Source organism: Trachypithecus francoisi, unplaced genomic scaffold (assembly GCF_009764315.1).
Source record: "Trachypithecus francoisi isolate TF-2019V2 unplaced genomic scaffold, Tfra_2.0 Lachesis_group1, whole genome shotgun sequence".
Lineage (NCBI taxonomy): Eukaryota > Metazoa > Chordata > Mammalia > Primates > Cercopithecidae > Trachypithecus > Trachypithecus francoisi.
Window position 1 is genome coordinate 179,386,564 of NW_022681454.1, and position 16,576 is coordinate 179,403,139.

Consider the following 16,576-nt stretch of genomic DNA (forward strand, 5'->3'; position numbering starts at 1 on the left):
TGTTTTTCTAACCATATTCTTCCCTTCCCACGTTTTACATTCTTGAGAAAGAATCCCTTGTAAGCCACCAGCATTTTTGGTCCGTGTCCATTTCTATTTTGACTATCTGTGCAGGCATTTCTATTTCTCCTAACTTCTTAGCAGTTTTAAGATAAATATAGAACGATATACATTTGTGACATTCAGAGAGGCTTCCATGAGCCGAATCTAGAAAGATGGCTTTCAACTGACATATTATAATCATGGTGTTGGACATTTTGAGCAAGAATTATATTACGCTTATATTTCCTTGATGAATCTTAAGAGCAGAATAACAGAAAATCCAATGAAGCATGCTGCTGTTTTCTTGGTATCTTAAATATGTATTTTTTTCTGTAGCCCTAAATATGTAAGTTTTTTCTGTAGCTATTTTTTAATGTTGTCAAAAACAGATACAAAAGAGACAAGTTTTAAATACATGCTAATTTCCAAAGCTAGAACCAATCACAAGTTACTGTTCATAAGGAAGCTGGTTTGAAATATCATGGAGTCTCTAACATCAGTAAAATATATACTTTCCTATCTTAGTGAGCTACAGTCTGTTGAAAAGCTGTCTAATTTATCAAAGCTTCTGCAGTTATCTCTGGAGGATTAGCTATATTTAGTATCAAATAATTCTTAAACAAGGATTGACTGTTACTTTAAACACGAATGCAGAAAAATCTCTGAAAGCAATATAAGCAGTGCTAAAGTGTTTTGTCTTTTTTTTCATAAAATATTAGTTGTACTTGCCAACTAGAATTAGATGAAATTCTCCTAATAATACCACATTTATGTTTAGAGAGGCTTATTTTTCCTTCTTAAATTATGAAGGTAAAACACAGCTTGGCACAAATCTAAAAAATAGAATATTTACGGTTCACACAAACACGTGTAATCTGACATACAAATACAAATTGTAAAAATCACACACACACACACACACACACACAATCTAAAGGGGAACCAAAGCATACCATCTCATGGACCCATAGGAAATTTATAGATAGGTGCTCTTCATTGCAAAGAAGCTTATTTTTTGCTTTGGCTCTGGAGGCCATTAGGGGGAGTCTAAGAGTCTCTACAAATTGGCATTCCTCTCTCTATGACAACACAAAACTCTGCCTCAGCAACAAAATGAGGTCTTCCTATACAATGCAAAAAGCACAAAGTGGCATAAATGCAGAATAATATCTACTTTTTTTAGAAATGAAAAATGAAGGCTTCTGTGAAATCAAGCCCTTGAGAACTTGAAATGCAAAGCATAGTTGTGTGATAGACCAGTTAAGGCTGAATCAGGGTCCATTAAAACAGAAATGAGGAAAGGAATCCTGACTTATGTCCAGATGAAAATTTCCAAACTCCTTGGCTGCATTCCTTAGAATTGATAGTAAGTACCGTTTAGAGTCCATGTATTTTAAAGTACTGTAGATATTGCAGAACTAAGTAGCTAAGGGAAAGTAATCTGACCTTTAAGTTCAATCAAAGCTGGCAAGAAATGGGAAGTGGATGGAATCCAGGGAGCAGTCTGGGGAGAAAGGCAGACTGAGAGAATGTAGTGCACACCACCAGAAAAAGAAGACGTTAGACAAGAATCATGGATTTAAAAAAACCCAAATTGAATGACACAGAAGCAAACATGGCCGGAAGTGTGTGAGTTCAGCTCTGTATATTCTTGGCAACAGTTTTGTTCTTTGCAGGATAAACAGTGACTAGAAAGCAGTGATTTAGTGTAGAACCATGAGACAGATGTAGACCACAACACACACGACACCCTTATCTGTAGAGCAGAGACTCTGACCGTGTCTTTGTGGATTTTGGAAACCTCCCATACACCTAAAAGGGAAGCACATCACCAGGTGGTCACTCCATCTCCAGGGTGTCTCCAGCCTTACTTTAAGGCCAGTTCACAGCCAAGGCAACTGAGGAAGAGCCAACCCCCGAGGCGGGGGTGGCCAGGATGTCTGCCACGAGGTGGGGGCGTGCTGACCCTACCCTGTGGGAAGCGCTGAGCCCTCTGACAGGCGAGCCGCAGAATCTCCTAGACATCACTGGGCTACGAGGAGGCTTACCCAGGACACATATCTCGCTTTTTAGGTCAGCCTGGAAAATGTATAAGAAGTTAGTTAGTTCTCATCTTCATCACACAGCCTTCAGGAGGAGCTTTCCTGGCTTGTTTGTTCCATGCACACACAGCATGCCAAACTCCTGACATGAGGAACAACAGCAGACCAGGGAGGGTCAACAGCTCCTCCAGCTGCTTATGCAGTTTCCACACCACAGGCACCAGCTGCCGTCTTAACATGGGACCCACAGGCATGGCAGAAAAAGGTTCATAGAGGAAAGCTGGCATAGGGAAGAGGCTAAGAACATATAAGAAATGCTATATATATATATATATATACACACACACACACACACATTTTTTTTTTTGAGACGGAGTCTGGCTCTGTTGCCCAGGCTGGAGCACAATGGCACAGTCTTTGTTCACTGCAACCTCCGTCTCCCTGGGTTCAAGTGATTCTCGTCTCAGCCTTCCGAGTAGCTGGGATTACAGGCACCCGCCACCACGGCTGGCTAATTTTTGTATTTTTATTAGAGACAGGGTATCACCATGTTGGTCAGGCTGGTCTCGAACTTCTGAACTCAAGTGATCTGCCCGCCTCGGCCTCCCAAAGTGCTGGCATTACAGGTATGAGCCACTGCGCCCAGCCAAGGAATGTTACGTTTTTCATAGAATGCTTAGCAATTGGGTTCAAGATGCTCTGAAACCTAACCTGCTTTTTCATGCTCATTGAAGGGATGCAAGGTGAGATACAGGAGAATTTGGCCTAATGCCCATCAGATTTCATGGACTGTATCAGATATTTGTTGGAGGCAAAATTTTCTAGCAAACACATCAGAAGAAAGTAAGGCCTTTTTGGGGGGAAACATGGGGAAATATGATGAAATACTGAAGTGCCCAACCTGTGGGCTGGACTGTTTCGGTGTTTTTCTTTTCAGAGTAAGATCTTTCATATGACAGTGAGTAAGCTGACCTTCTTGTGTGTAGGTTTTATTTTCCTTCCAATAGCGGACAGGATATGGCAGTGCACTGCCTGGTATTTGATCTGGCTTAAGAGAACTTTAGGAGGAATAAAACATGTTAAATAAAAGCATGTGGTTTTCTCAACTCTCATTTAGAAAAGTTTTCCTAATTCTCAGTCATGATTGACCTCAGATCCCCAGCCTCCGGGGAGGAAGTGTGTTTGGCACTGTTGCTTAAGCGTCATGGCAGACAATGCTTGATGCTCTCCAAACCCATTCTCTTCTTGGTCCTCAGTCACGGGGCCATTTTGGATAAAGACCACATTTCCTGAGTTGTAGCTGGATGTGCTCATGTCATAAGCTAGGACCGAGGGGATATACGCAATTTCTGGGACATGGCCTTCAAGGCAGAAGGGTGTAATCTCCCATCTTTTCTCCTTCCTGTTGGTTCATGTGAGAAGGGAACTGCTCGAGCTGCCACCTGGGACCCGTAGGGGAAGCTTCCCTCTGTGGATGGCGATGAGCCAACATCCAATGGAACCTCCTGGGTTCTCTGATGACTGTGGGGCCACCATACCAGTCCCTTCATTTATGTGTAAGAACAATATATTTCTACCTAGTTTAAGCTACAATTATTTTGAGTTTTCTGGGACTGTGCCTACCCCAGTCTTGACTAATCAGGGGTTCACTACATATCAGAGCTCTTAGAGAAAAAAAAACCCATTTAGCTGTTAGAATGATGTGGGTAATAACAGCTGGAAAGAGCACGGGAACATATTAGCAACTATCGGGGCTGATTTCACGTTGAAAACTGTGCCCCAGGGATCCCCTTCTGATGGGATCGCTTTAGGGTGATGAGACTTCCTTGTGGGACCACAATCGCTGAGTTACTCGGAAGAAACCCAAGGAAGAGCTTCCGCTGCAGCTGGAGGCCACATGCGGCAAGTCTCTTGCAAAATAGTCTCTTGGATGGAAATGGAGGCTCGGCTTACAGAGAGGCTGAGATTTATACTTTATTTATTTATTTTTTTTGAGACAGAGTCTCACTCTGTCACCAGGCTGGAGGGTAGTGGCACCGTCTTGGCTCACTGCAAGCTCCGCCTCCTGGGTTCAAGCAATTCTCTGCCTCAGCCTTCCAAGTAGCTGGGATTACAGGCACCTGTCACCATACCTGGCTCATTTTTGTATTTTTAGTAGAGACGGGGTTTCACCATCTTGGCAAGACTGGTCTTGAACTCCTGACTTTGTGATCCACCTACCTCAGCCTCTCAAAGTGCTGGGATTATAGGCGTGAGCCACTGTGCCTGGCCGATTTATACTATTTTTTGTTATAAAAAATCATTATTTTAAAAGCAGATGCTCAAAAGACTGGGGGAAATATTGGATTCAGATTTACACACTAAACATAATTTATGTATCTTTCAGTCATCTGTAATCTATAAAGTGGTAGTAACTTTTACGTTTATGGAAGATTTTGGATTGCGTTTAATTTTATGGAGATTTTCATTGTCTTAGAAAACACTTTAAAAGAATGAAATTGCACTGACTTAATGGTTGACAGGGGTTGATAAAAATGTTATTACAATGATTTCATGCATGCTACACTATGTCTATTAAAACATTACTAAAAGTTTATTTTCTCTTTGCTTTCAGTACTAGGTTATTGCTTTTCTTTACAATGAGCATCAGCATTCTTGAAATGGAAGAAATAAAAAGGCTTCAGACTCAGATTGGCACAGTAACTGGGTCAGATGTGGAATTAAACTATAACGGCCTAAAATTTCAAGTTGATTCAATTTGTACTTAAATGTACAAGCACCAATAACTTCAGTGAATATGTTCTTTCAATGACTACAAAATAGATTTATCAGGTTTAAAAAAACTCAGTGGGAGATTCAAAAATCAAGATTTGCTCCTAAATAGGAGATAAAATAGAGAAAAACCACTTGGATTTGCTGGAGTTAGAAGTATTTCATGTGGTTATTAAAATATTCTTTTAAAACATAGTTGTTGTGAATACCTCCATTCTCTCACGTCATTCTGCAAACAACTGAAACCTAAAATATTCTTTAGGACTTTGGTTCTTGCAGAAGAGTAAACCTTTCTAAATTCTAGCTTTGTCCTGATGCTACAATGATGTGTCCTCCATCTTTCTAAATTAGATAACCTAGATTCTGAGGCTATTTTCCCTCTTATTGATTAAGCTTAAAAACTGAAGAACAAGTTAAAAAAAAAAGACGAGAAATAAATACCTTGGCCTTAAAAATAAACCCACGGAAAGAAGAGAAAAAAAGAGAAATTCTTAGCCTTAGGCATCATATAAAGTGACATTATTTAAAACATTTCCTAGTTATTTTCTGCCAGCTATAGAAAAAACCTCAAAGAGCAAAAAGCAATGAAAGTGTTTCATTTTTTAGAAAGTTCCTGTCACACCTAACAGGAGCACATAGACAGACTGTGTCAGTGAACGGGTTTGGTGACAGTAATTCTGAGATTGCATAAATGGCACTTCCTCATACAGAACCTTAGCTGTATCAGAGTCCTACATTTTTACTTTCAATTCAAAAGATTGAATGTGAGGGTGAGTTATTATTTGAAGTCTGTCACCTTTTTTCCAAAGGAAAATGTTTTAGGATCATTGTGAACATAGGAGGAAAACATTTCAGTGATGGGCTAATTTCATGCTGTGGTTGTCATTAAATCTCTTTCCAAGGCCAGTCATTAATTTTGTTAAAATCATTTTTTAAAATGGTATCTTTAGGTAAAATACCAGCGGAACTGTCAGCCTGCAAGTCTCAGAGATGGATGCTTTGTGAAGTGCTACAAAAGGCCGATCCTTCCCACATCCTCATGAATTTACGTCACTTTTGTGGAGGAACAAGGTTCAAGACAGTCAATGACAAAGATCACCCTGTCTCCAGGCTCTGCTGAACCTGCCGATGGGTGGGAAATGAAGGGAGACAATGAGTCCACTGAGAGGTGATGGAGAATGACATGCACTGAGCTGAGATGCCTTTTAATGTGATGGTTCTGATTCTGATGTTTAACTAAAACAAATCTAATCATTACTTTTTATGGGGATATAAATACTAGTTTGTTTTTCTCCTCAATCTGGCTATAGCTGCTATGCAAATATATCTTTTAAATGTTTGGATAGAGGCCATGCCAATGATGTTAAAAGTTAGCAATCAGGATTTATATAACTTCGTAGGTCTTGTGAGAGGGCGCACATCAGAGTGCATACATCTTACTAACTAAGCTCATTGAAGACATGCAATAAACCACACTCAAGATGCAGTTACCTTTAATTTTGGTGGGTTGATCTTCTGTTGATAAGAATATTTAGGGAGGAGAGGAGGTGAGCAGGGTTGAGAAAGTGTAGAGTCCAGGTCAGACACAGAGGCGAAGAGAGCGTGAAATGGAGGGGAGGAAAGCAGGTGGCTGGGAAAGGATGTGGCTGCTTGCTCTCCCGAAGAAAATGACGGTGGCTTCAATATCAAGGAAAGATAAGAGGCGATTATGCTTCTCAGAATGAGGTTGCATGGTCTTTACAGAATATCCTCTCAACTTCGATCATTTTAAAGTTACCAATAACCTTGGGAAGTTATATTTATGACAGTTTTTTTTGCTTTGAAACCACTAACTTCCGCTTTTGAATTTGATCCAAAATCCCCAGTGGGTATGATCAGTGTAATTTTTCGGATGTGGGTAGCTGGAGATAGAAACACCTACATTCTATCATTTTATCATACGTTTATATGATGGCTCCTTCTAAAAGTGAAGGAAAAAAGTATTTAAAACCCTGCAACAACGGTAACTTGTGTGTAAAGTAGGTCGTCAACTATCAATAGTCAGTTTGTCACAAAGCTGGGGAAGTGGTGGCCCCGCCTGCAGGGTGTGAGCTGGGGCTGGGTTGAGCCGGCCTGGGGGACTGTCTGCAGCAAAGAGCACACCGCCAGTCAACAAAGCCATGCATCTAATCACACCTTCAAATTGACTGAATTGAAAGGAAGATTCGTTACTGAAATAATTGATGTGGAGACACGTTTGACTCATTGCAATGAATTATCTATCTGTTATTAAATAAGGTGTTTGTTTTACACAAAGGCACGCATGGCCAGGTTATTCTGAAATAGAGGAACTATGAAAGAATTTGACTGGGATAGCGGCATCATAGGAACCATCCTCTCTATTATTTCATAATTTCCATAATTGCCAGTCATTTTACTTGCTTCTTAATTCACAGGGTACATTTGAGGGATCAAGTTTCTTTCTTTTTATTTTTGAAATGGAGTTTTGCTCTTGTTGCCCAGGACAGAGTGCAATGGCACAATTTCAGTTCACTGCAACCTCCGCCTCCCAGTTTGAAGCAGTTCTCCTGCCTCAGCCTCCCGAGGAGCTGGGATTACAGACACCCAACACCGTGCCTGGCTAATTTTTGTGTTTTCAGTAGAGATGGGGTTTCACCATGTTGGTCAGGCTGGTCTCGAACTCCTGACCTCAGATGATCCACCAGCTTTGGCCTCCCAAAGTGCTGGGATTACAGGTGTGAGCCACCACACCCAGCCTCAAGTTTCTCTTTTTTTGAGATGGAGTCTCACTCTGTCATCCAGGCTGGAGTGCACTGGCATGATCTCAGCTCACTACAACCTCCTCCTCCTGGGTTCAAGTGATTCTCCTGCCTCAGCCTCCCGAGTAGCTGGGATTATAGGCACCCGCCACCATGCCTGGCTAATTTTTGTATATTTGGTAGTGACAGGGTTTCACCGTGTTGTCCAGGCTGATCTCAAACTCCTGACCTCAGGTGATCTGCCCACCTTGGCCTCTCAAAGTGCTGGCATTACAGGCTCGTTTTTTGTTTTAAGAGAGAGGTTTGCAAGCTAAAGTTTCTGGATATTTTCTGCTTTTGTTGATTAAAACCATTGTTCAAGTTTCTTTGTAACATGTACCCAATTTTTAAGTAGTCAACGTAAAGTCAACACGAAGAGAACGACCTCTTTAGAAAATCGAAAGGGGACAGAAATGCTGTTTTTCTTTTCTGTTGTCTTTGTTTATTATTATCATTACTATTTTGGCAAAGTGCCATTATGTCAAAGGTATGGCGTATAGTTTCTCATCCTGGAATAGGACAAATTTCTGGGCATCAATTTCCTCTTCTCTAAAGTGGGGATGAAAATATCACACACCTCACTGGGTTTGATGATTAAAGATGTAGAGTTTTTACAACAGTGTCTGATACTCAGTAAGAGCTCCACTATTAGCTATCATTAATATTGGAAGATTACAAAGACTTTTAAAATACAAGTTTATGGTCCTAAAGAAATAATGGGATAATGGAATTATATCACATATTTACATCATTTAATTAAATGTGGTGTGTTTTCAAACACCCACTCCACCCCCAGCTTATATAGTGTTTGTGTTTTTGTTAAAAAGACCTGTTAGGCAGTGTCAAAATAGATATTTATTAATATGATTAACTGTAATAGCTAATCATAGTAAGGCCGGTTAGTTCTTCAGGAATTAGGGAAAATTAAAATACCTCATTACTGGGTTTTGCTGCACTGCTGTCCTCCTTGGGGATCCTAGGATCTGTGGGGGCGGCTAGAGGGTATTTTAAGCAGTGGGGTTTCTCCTCCTCCTCCTCCTCCTCTTCAATGTGCAGGCATGGGGTCCCCTCTGACCCATCGTGGCCACACCACCAGGCGTCTCCTTCCTGAGGTTCTGGCAGCCCTCTCTGGATGCCTGACACAGTCCCCTCATAGATGCCCTCATCTTCCTCTCCAATGACGGGAAGGGGTACAGGCAAGGAACCCACGCTGGTGCACGCAGAGGCCACAAACTTATCCCCTAGGACTTCTGGCGCCTTTTTAGGGTCTGAGAAGCCCCTTCTCATTTTTCTCAACTCTGCAAACTTGCTTTGAGTTGTCGTTCTGGGATCCCGAAGAGGCTCTGCACGGTAAGGCTGGGCTGCAGCCGAGGCCGCGTCCGCGTGAGTGGAAGGTGATTCGGCAGGTGCCGTCGCTGGGGGCAATGGGAGGAGGACAGCAGGTTCCTCCTTAATTTCCAGAATGGCGTCCTCTAGGAGGGTTGGTTTGGCTTGGTCAGCAGACAAGGTTAAAGCACCAAGCTTCTCCAATTCACCCAAGAAGTTGTCCAGGAAAGGAGGTGGTGTTGGGGCCAAAGGGTTTGCTGGTGGACATGAGGCTGTCAGGGACAGCCAGCCCTGGCCAGTTCTCTGGAGAGCTCCTTTATCTGAGCCAGGTGAGGCTTTGTGGGTGGGAGGAGGGGCTGGTTCACTGGAAGCCAGCTTGGAAATGAGCACGGATTATGAAGTTAAGAAAAAAATAAATGAAGAAAATAATAATAATGCATCAAAACATAGAGATGGAGAAATGCAGAAAAGATGTGCTGGTGAATACGAAAATAATTTTATGTTTAACATAGACAGATTTGAAGACATTTAGAAGATATCTAGATTTGAAGATATTTTGCTGAAATTTAAATACATAAAATCGTTTATGTTAATTAGAAAAGTTACTTCACAAATGAAACTCTACTACTTTTGGAAGGGGTCTTAAATGTCAAACAAGATAAAGATGATATAGAGATTACCAGGACAGTAAAACCTTAGAGATTTATTTTTATTTTTATCTTGTTTTTTAAATTTTTTATTTTTTATTTTTTTGAGATGGAGTCTCACTGTGGCACCCAGGCTGGAATGCAGTGGCACGGTTTTGGCTCACTGCAACCTCCACCTCCTGGGTTCAGCGATTTTCCTGCCTCATCCTCCCAAGTAGCTGGGACTACAGGCGCCTGTCACCATGCCCAGCTGATTGTTTGTATTTCTTTCTTTCTTTTTTTTTTTTTTTTGAGGCGGAGTCTCGCTCTGTCGCCCGGACTGGAGTGCAGTGGCCGAATCTCAGCTCACTGCAAGCTCCGCCTCCTGGGTTTACGCCATTCTCCTGCCTCAGCCTCCCGAGTAGCTGGGACTACAGGCGCCCGCCACCTCGCCCAGCTAGTTTTTTTTTTTTTTTTGTATTTTTTTAGTAGAGACGGGGTTTCACCGTGTTCGCCAGGATGGTCTCGATCTCCTGACCTCGTGATCCGCCCGTCTCGGCCTCCCAAAGTTCTGGGATTACAGGCTTGAGCCACCGCGCCCGGCCGATTGTTTGTATTTCTAGTAGAGATGGTGTTTCACCATGTTGACCAGGCTGGTCTCGAACTCCTGAGCTCATGATCCACCCTCCTCGGCCTCCCGAAGTGCTGGGGTTAAAGGCGTGAGCCACGGCGCCTGGCTCTTAAGAGATTTAATAGTTTATTTACTTTAAACTATGTTGAAAAGATATTACAGGTTTCCAGATACTGATTTAGTAGTATAAATGACTCCGAAGAAATGTTAATGCAGAATGAAAACGAACAGTTCAGTCTTTTTATTTCCTGAATGTGTGTAGTGTTCTCTTTTCCTACAGTATAGCCCAATCTTTTAAACTTTGACAATTTTCTCCCTTATGTTTGCAAGGTGATATGTTAACAGATTTCTAAGTGAATAAGTTCTGAAAAGCATGTTTCAAAGACAGGAACCCATGATCAGAATGACACTGAGCTTACATGACTACAGCTTCAAAGTTTGAAAGAATCCAAAGTAAATGTTTACATAGGAAGAGCCCATCTGATGCTGATGGGAGAGAGAACTTCTGGTTAAGCTCCCGTTCTCTTTCAAAGCTTGGCATTTATGTAAATCGGAGGAGGTACGATTTATGAAGCTTAGTCTCCTGAAGTAAAAATATACTTCTATATATGTAGTATTACTGATGTATTTTGGATATGGTAAATGATACAATGAATTTGAAATTTTATGCAAAGTGATTAAAAGTAGTTCTAATAAATATATACATCCCATATGTACTCATAAAAATTAGAAATTAAAAAATGTAGTTCTAGAAGTGCCATTGACTAACATCGGAATACATTTATCTGCCCTTGTTGGACTACAGAAAACGCCACCTGCTGTACCTGCTGTACCTGCTGTGCCTGCTGTACCTGCTGTGCCTGCTGTGCCTGCTGTACCTGCTGCACCTGCTGTACCTGCTGTACCTGCTATGTGCGAGAAGGCTTTCACTTTAAGTCTCTCCAGGTAGATGCCTTTGATTTGGAAAGACAAAAGTCTCCCAAAAGATTCTGGAGATACATTTTCCAGCTGATAGTTTAGGATAACACTTTACACAGGGAGCCAGCCCTTTTGCTCCTGGGGCCTTAGTGTGCATAAGTGGGTGATGCATTTCCCACTTAACTTTCGACTCCTGTGTCCTATAATAAGAACGGGGTATTAATTAGATTTATTTAGTTTTTTCTTTTTTTTTTTAAAGTCATCTTATCATGGGATGACATAAAGGTCACAAAATTCATGTGAGCATCTTAAAACAGGATTCAGGACCCAGGCTCTGAGCTGCTGACTCACAGACTGCACGTGTGGTTTGTGCCTGGATAGACAGCCGCTCCTCTTAAGTCCTGTAGATGTTGAGTTTTCAATGAGATATAAACAACTCAAGTCTTATTCAACAGTCTACAGAAGTTCCTTTACTGGCTAGAGTTCTAGTTTATACCCTTTGTTATATAACACAAAAGTTTTCAGTAGTTAGATTTGTAAAGTCTGTGAAATATATAATAATTTCAGATCGTCAAGTTTCCACTTTCACTTTCTATGATGCCACGAATATTATGTGGATGAGAAAGAAGGATCTTAAATTCCCTTGTCGTTACTGCCACCATCACCACAGCTATCTGATGCTGCGAATACTCTAGTGTCATCACCACCCACCACAGTCACCAAAATACATGTTAGCAGGTTAAACTGCTTAGCTTTACGACGGACTCACTTATACCGAAAGCCAAATTAAGCATCCTGGTATAACTATATCACAAAACTATACCTATAATACAAACACCACACAATTATTTTGTTTTCCAAAAGCATTAGAATTGGATTCTAATGCACTAAAAGCAGAAATATCAGAAAGAAAATCAACTTACATTTTAGTCTCCCCTAAGACAAAGACAGTACGTCAAGAAATGTGATTTAAATGTGTCAACAGAGTGGTTCATAAATTATTAATGAGTTCTCTGTTTGTAAATATCAGTTAGAAAATAGGTTCTGTAGCATTTAGTATATTTTGGATGTCATCATTTAGAAATACATTCTATTTATCTTTCTAAAAATGATTGTCACTGCTGGGAAGTTTTCTTCATTAAGCCTGTGACGACATCACAGCATGGATTACCAGTTGGGATAAAACCATTAAGTATTTCTTTCAAATTATGGGCGTAAGCTTCTCAACATATTTTTTTTCCCAGCAGTGAGCCATAAAAAACTAGTTATTAGTGAAATTTGTACATGCCTCATGTTTAAAATCTGGTATTATTTTAAAAACTTGAAAATACATTCAACTACAGTTAAATTGTATTCACATCAAAGATGAAAACATTGGGATCAAAAATGTTATATTGCCATTGTTAATTAGGACATATGGAAGAATTTGTTTGATGTTTAATGAGCTTATGCAGATACATGATTTTCTTCCTTGCAACATTTTATTTTAAGGTACAGTTGCTTTGAAATTTCTGAGATAGCTCTTTCAAGATGAGTGAACGGTGGATAAGACAAATATATGCATGAAGATTCTCATCTTTTCTCGTTATCAGTAGAAAATACTGAAGAAAGCATGCTGATCTGTAAATGCTAAGCTCTGGTAATGAAGTGAATATTCTTAAGAAGATTCTGGAAAACTTTATAATCAAGCAAACAAAATTGGATAGTACCAAACTGTTCCATATATCCATGAGTACAGGGTTGAGGGTAATTATTTGCAACTGAAACTCAGTTTTCAAAGAGGATCACAATAAATACAATGCCCAGACTTAACTCTTCTGAAGGAAAATGACTCTCTTGAGATAGCAGATTCTTAGATCATTTCCTCACATAAAATCCTTCTCAGGCTCATTTTCAAGGAGTAGTTTAGGTCACTGGGATGCTATCTTGAAATGGTCTTTTCACTGGAGCATGAAGTGACTTCACACTTTACTAACGTCTGAGAAGCTGATTTTATTTTACCAGCTCTTAGACGGTTTGGTTTTTCATGTCCCAGCCTTGATCTCAATTAAAATAATTAATAAATTTTGCAACTTAATACATTTTTTGAATGTTGGGAAGTACTTAAAACATTTTGGAAGTAATTGGCAATTTAAAGTTTTATTCTTAGAGGTTAATGAGAAAAAAAAATCCTAAACGTCATCCGTAAAAAGAATATAATTCAGCAGAAAAATAGGAAAAAATTTCACATTGTGAGTGAAATAGCTTTTTTACATTCACCAATTAAAGAAGCAAAGTCTCTTTTAAATTGCATATTGAGAAAGATATTCATCTTTAGCCCGCTCAAGTGAAACAGTAGACCTGGCATGTAACTGTCCTAAAACTGATAAAAGAAACTTGAGGACTTACAGTAACCTATAACATTTTCATTTAAACTAATAAACAAATTGACTTATAGATTCTAATTAAAAATTTTTGCTCTAGTTCACTTTCCGTATAAAAAGCTTGTATAGATTTGTCAACCTAATAACCAGGTGTTCTTGTGATATGCCATTTTGAGATATACATAGTATTTTGTGTTGTGTATATTTATATTTCAAATTATAAATCATAATTGTATATACATATTGTATTATAATTATAAATCATATCAAATTATAAATCATAATTGTATATACAATTGTATATTAATTGTATATACATATTGTATTATAATTATAAATCATATCAATTATAAATCATAATTGTATATACAATTGTATATACATAAATTGTATTTATACATAAAGATCATATTATATACATACAATTTACATATCTAAAAATGAAACTTTAGAAAAAAATTATTTCAGAAAACATTTATGTACACAGGAATACGGATATATGTCATAGAAGACTTTATGACATTATTGTTTTCTCTTTCTCTTTTGATATTTTAACTTGAAAATGAAATGAGCAAAATTAATCATTAAATCTTTATGCCAGTACCTATTTGAGAAAAACTGAATGATATTTACAGACGCGGCACTCACACATGTAGAGACATAGTATATAAATCTCTTTCTCTGCAATAGATGCGATATTGTAATCTAATATCCTAAAATCACATACCGATTATCTTACTCGGAGCTCCCAATATTACATGAACATGATAGAGTATGTTCTTACCTTATTTGAGCTCAAGCTGTGAATCCTATCACTAGAATAGCTGTGGGGTATTGGAGGGTCGGGGTAATCCTCAGCACCTTTTGTGTTCTTCTTGACGACCTCCACATAGGAAACAGGGAAGATGCCTTGTCTGTTGGTTCCTGGGATTTTACCTTCATACCAGTTTTGATCAACTCTTTTAAGAAGAATAACTCTATCTCCCTGTGATGAATACGAGAAACATGTATTAGAAACAGAGATAGAATAACATGAAAATATCATGAAAATAAAATTGTCAATGTTTTCTATGAAACAATAGGTTTCCATTTGGGAAGGTACTGGTGCTTACTAGAAAAATACACATTCTCAACATATATGTAATTAAATTGTCCATTCAGGACATTAGAATCTTCCCTAAGGATGCCTGGTTAATGTGAATGGGTTTATACTTGTTCACGCTGGTATTGTGTGAAATTATTTGTCTAAGTTATTTCAAAAAGCAGAATAGTGTAAAAGGCAATGTCTCAATGATAATAGGGTTATTTTATCTCTGGCAGATTCGGTGCCTTGGCCTCCTGTAGGAAGAGCTCCAGAAAGTGCACCACAGCTCGCTGGAGTGTGTGTCTCAAGTGGTTACAGAAAACACCTCGAGAAGGGAGAATATCGGATGGCACATCGTTTTCTTTTTTTATTTATATTATATATATATATATTTTTTTTTTTGAGAGGGAATCTCACTCTGTCACCCAGGCTGGAGAGCAGTGGCGTGATCATGGCTCACTGCAACCTCCACCTCCTGGGTCCAAGCAATTCTCTTGCCTCAGCCTACTGAGTAGCTGGGATTATAGGCACCTGCCACCATGTCCGGCTTTTTTTTTGTATTTTAGTAGAGATAGGGGTTTCACCATGTTGGTCAGGATGGTCTCGAACTCCTGACGTCAAATGATCCGACCACCTTGGCCTCCCAAAGGTCTGGGATTGCAGGTGTGAGCTACCACGCCCAGCCCATTTTCTTCTTTAATCTACATGCGCTAAGTAGTGACAGGGTGAACTAAAGGGATGGGGAAAGACAGCACCCTAGGATATCAATAGCTGTGACAAGACTGGCATTCCTCTGGCCTTCACCCTGACAATGTAAACCCAGCATTCGTCCAAGCAGCTGGTGACCATTCCATACTTGTCGTTAAATATTTGAATAGAACCCTTGGCTTTCACAACAATAGAAGTTTCTACAATCACGATTCCTTCCACCTGCAGTGGCCCAGTCAGTGCCACAAAACTCAGTTTAAACTTTAACTCAAAACTACATGCAGCCTAGAAATAGGCAGGCAAGTTGATGCTACCGGGCAAAAACTGCAGCTGCATTCAGCAGGTGATACAGAGGCTTGGCAGCGGCACCTGACGGTATGATGGAGCTGAAACAGTCGTTGATCTCAGCCCAGTAGGGCACCCTTCTTCAGGTGCTACCCAAGAAGAACTCCGACCTTGAGTAGCATTTGAAAGTTCTCTTTGTGTCAAAACACTGGATGGTTGATTTTGTGTGCTTCACCACCACTGAGCAGCACATACTCAAGAAAAGTCAGTCTCAGGCCTGGTGCAGTGGCTCACGCCTGTAATCCCAGCACTTTGGGAGGCCAAGGCGGGTGGATCATGAGGTCAGGAGTTCGAGACCAGCCTGGCCAACATGGTGAAACCCCGTCTCTACTAAAAATACAAAAATTAGCTGGGTGTGGTGGCGGGTGCCTGTAGTCCCAGCTACTTGGGAGGCTGAGGTGGGAGAATCGCTTGAACCTGAGAGGCGGAAGTTGCAGTGAGCTGAGAACACACATTGCACTCCAGCCTGGGTTACAGAGTGAGATTCCATCTAAAAAAAAAAAAAGAAAGAAAAAAGAAAAGTCAGTCTCCCCAAATCTGAGAATTGCACTGATTTTCTAGTACTCCAAGAACAGGCAGTTGCTAGGCTCCTGCGTGAGCTGTAAGAGGCATTGGTGAAGCCTTTCTGTAGAGCGTGGAACAGGAGACAGAGTTCACGTAATGCTCTGTGGTTCTCAGGCTGGGTGGGGCAGCCCAGAGGGTAGGAAAGGAGGAATCGGCTGATGATGCAGAATTAGAACTGATAGGAGAGAACGAGACAAGGTTCTGCCAGGACCAGAACAAACCAGGACTGTGGTATTGCCCTTCATCACACCTGGCTAAGAATTTCACTAGTAGGCGTGGGAAGTCCTAGAGCCACTCTAAATATTACTATCTTGCCTGTGTTGTGTGCAGAGGCAGTTACCTCAAACAAATATATGT

General features: G+C 40.2%; 1 protein-coding gene across 50 annotated transcripts in view; it reads right to left on the reverse strand.

The window, feature by feature from the left end:
- SORBS2 (sorbin and SH3 domain containing 2) overlaps positions 1 to 16,576 on the reverse strand; it is a 228,439-nt gene that overhangs the window by 12,709 nt on the left and 199,154 nt on the right. For 38 of the 50 annotated variants that reach the window (XM_033215897.1, XM_033215896.1, XM_033215883.1 and 35 more), the window contains 3 exons: positions 14,303 to 14,503; positions 8,588 to 9,355; positions 6,348 to 6,533 (listed from right to left, as the gene is read on the reverse strand). In XM_033215897.1, the coding sequence (XP_033071788.1) occupies positions 6,348 to 6,533; positions 8,588 to 9,355; positions 14,303 to 14,503 (1,155 nt within the window). Of the gene's footprint in view, positions 1 to 1,659; positions 2,122 to 6,347; positions 6,534 to 8,587; positions 9,356 to 14,302; positions 14,504 to 16,576 lie in introns of those variants that run through there. The other 12 variants (XM_033215907.1, XM_033215911.1, XM_033215908.1 and 9 more) reach the window with 2 other exon arrangements.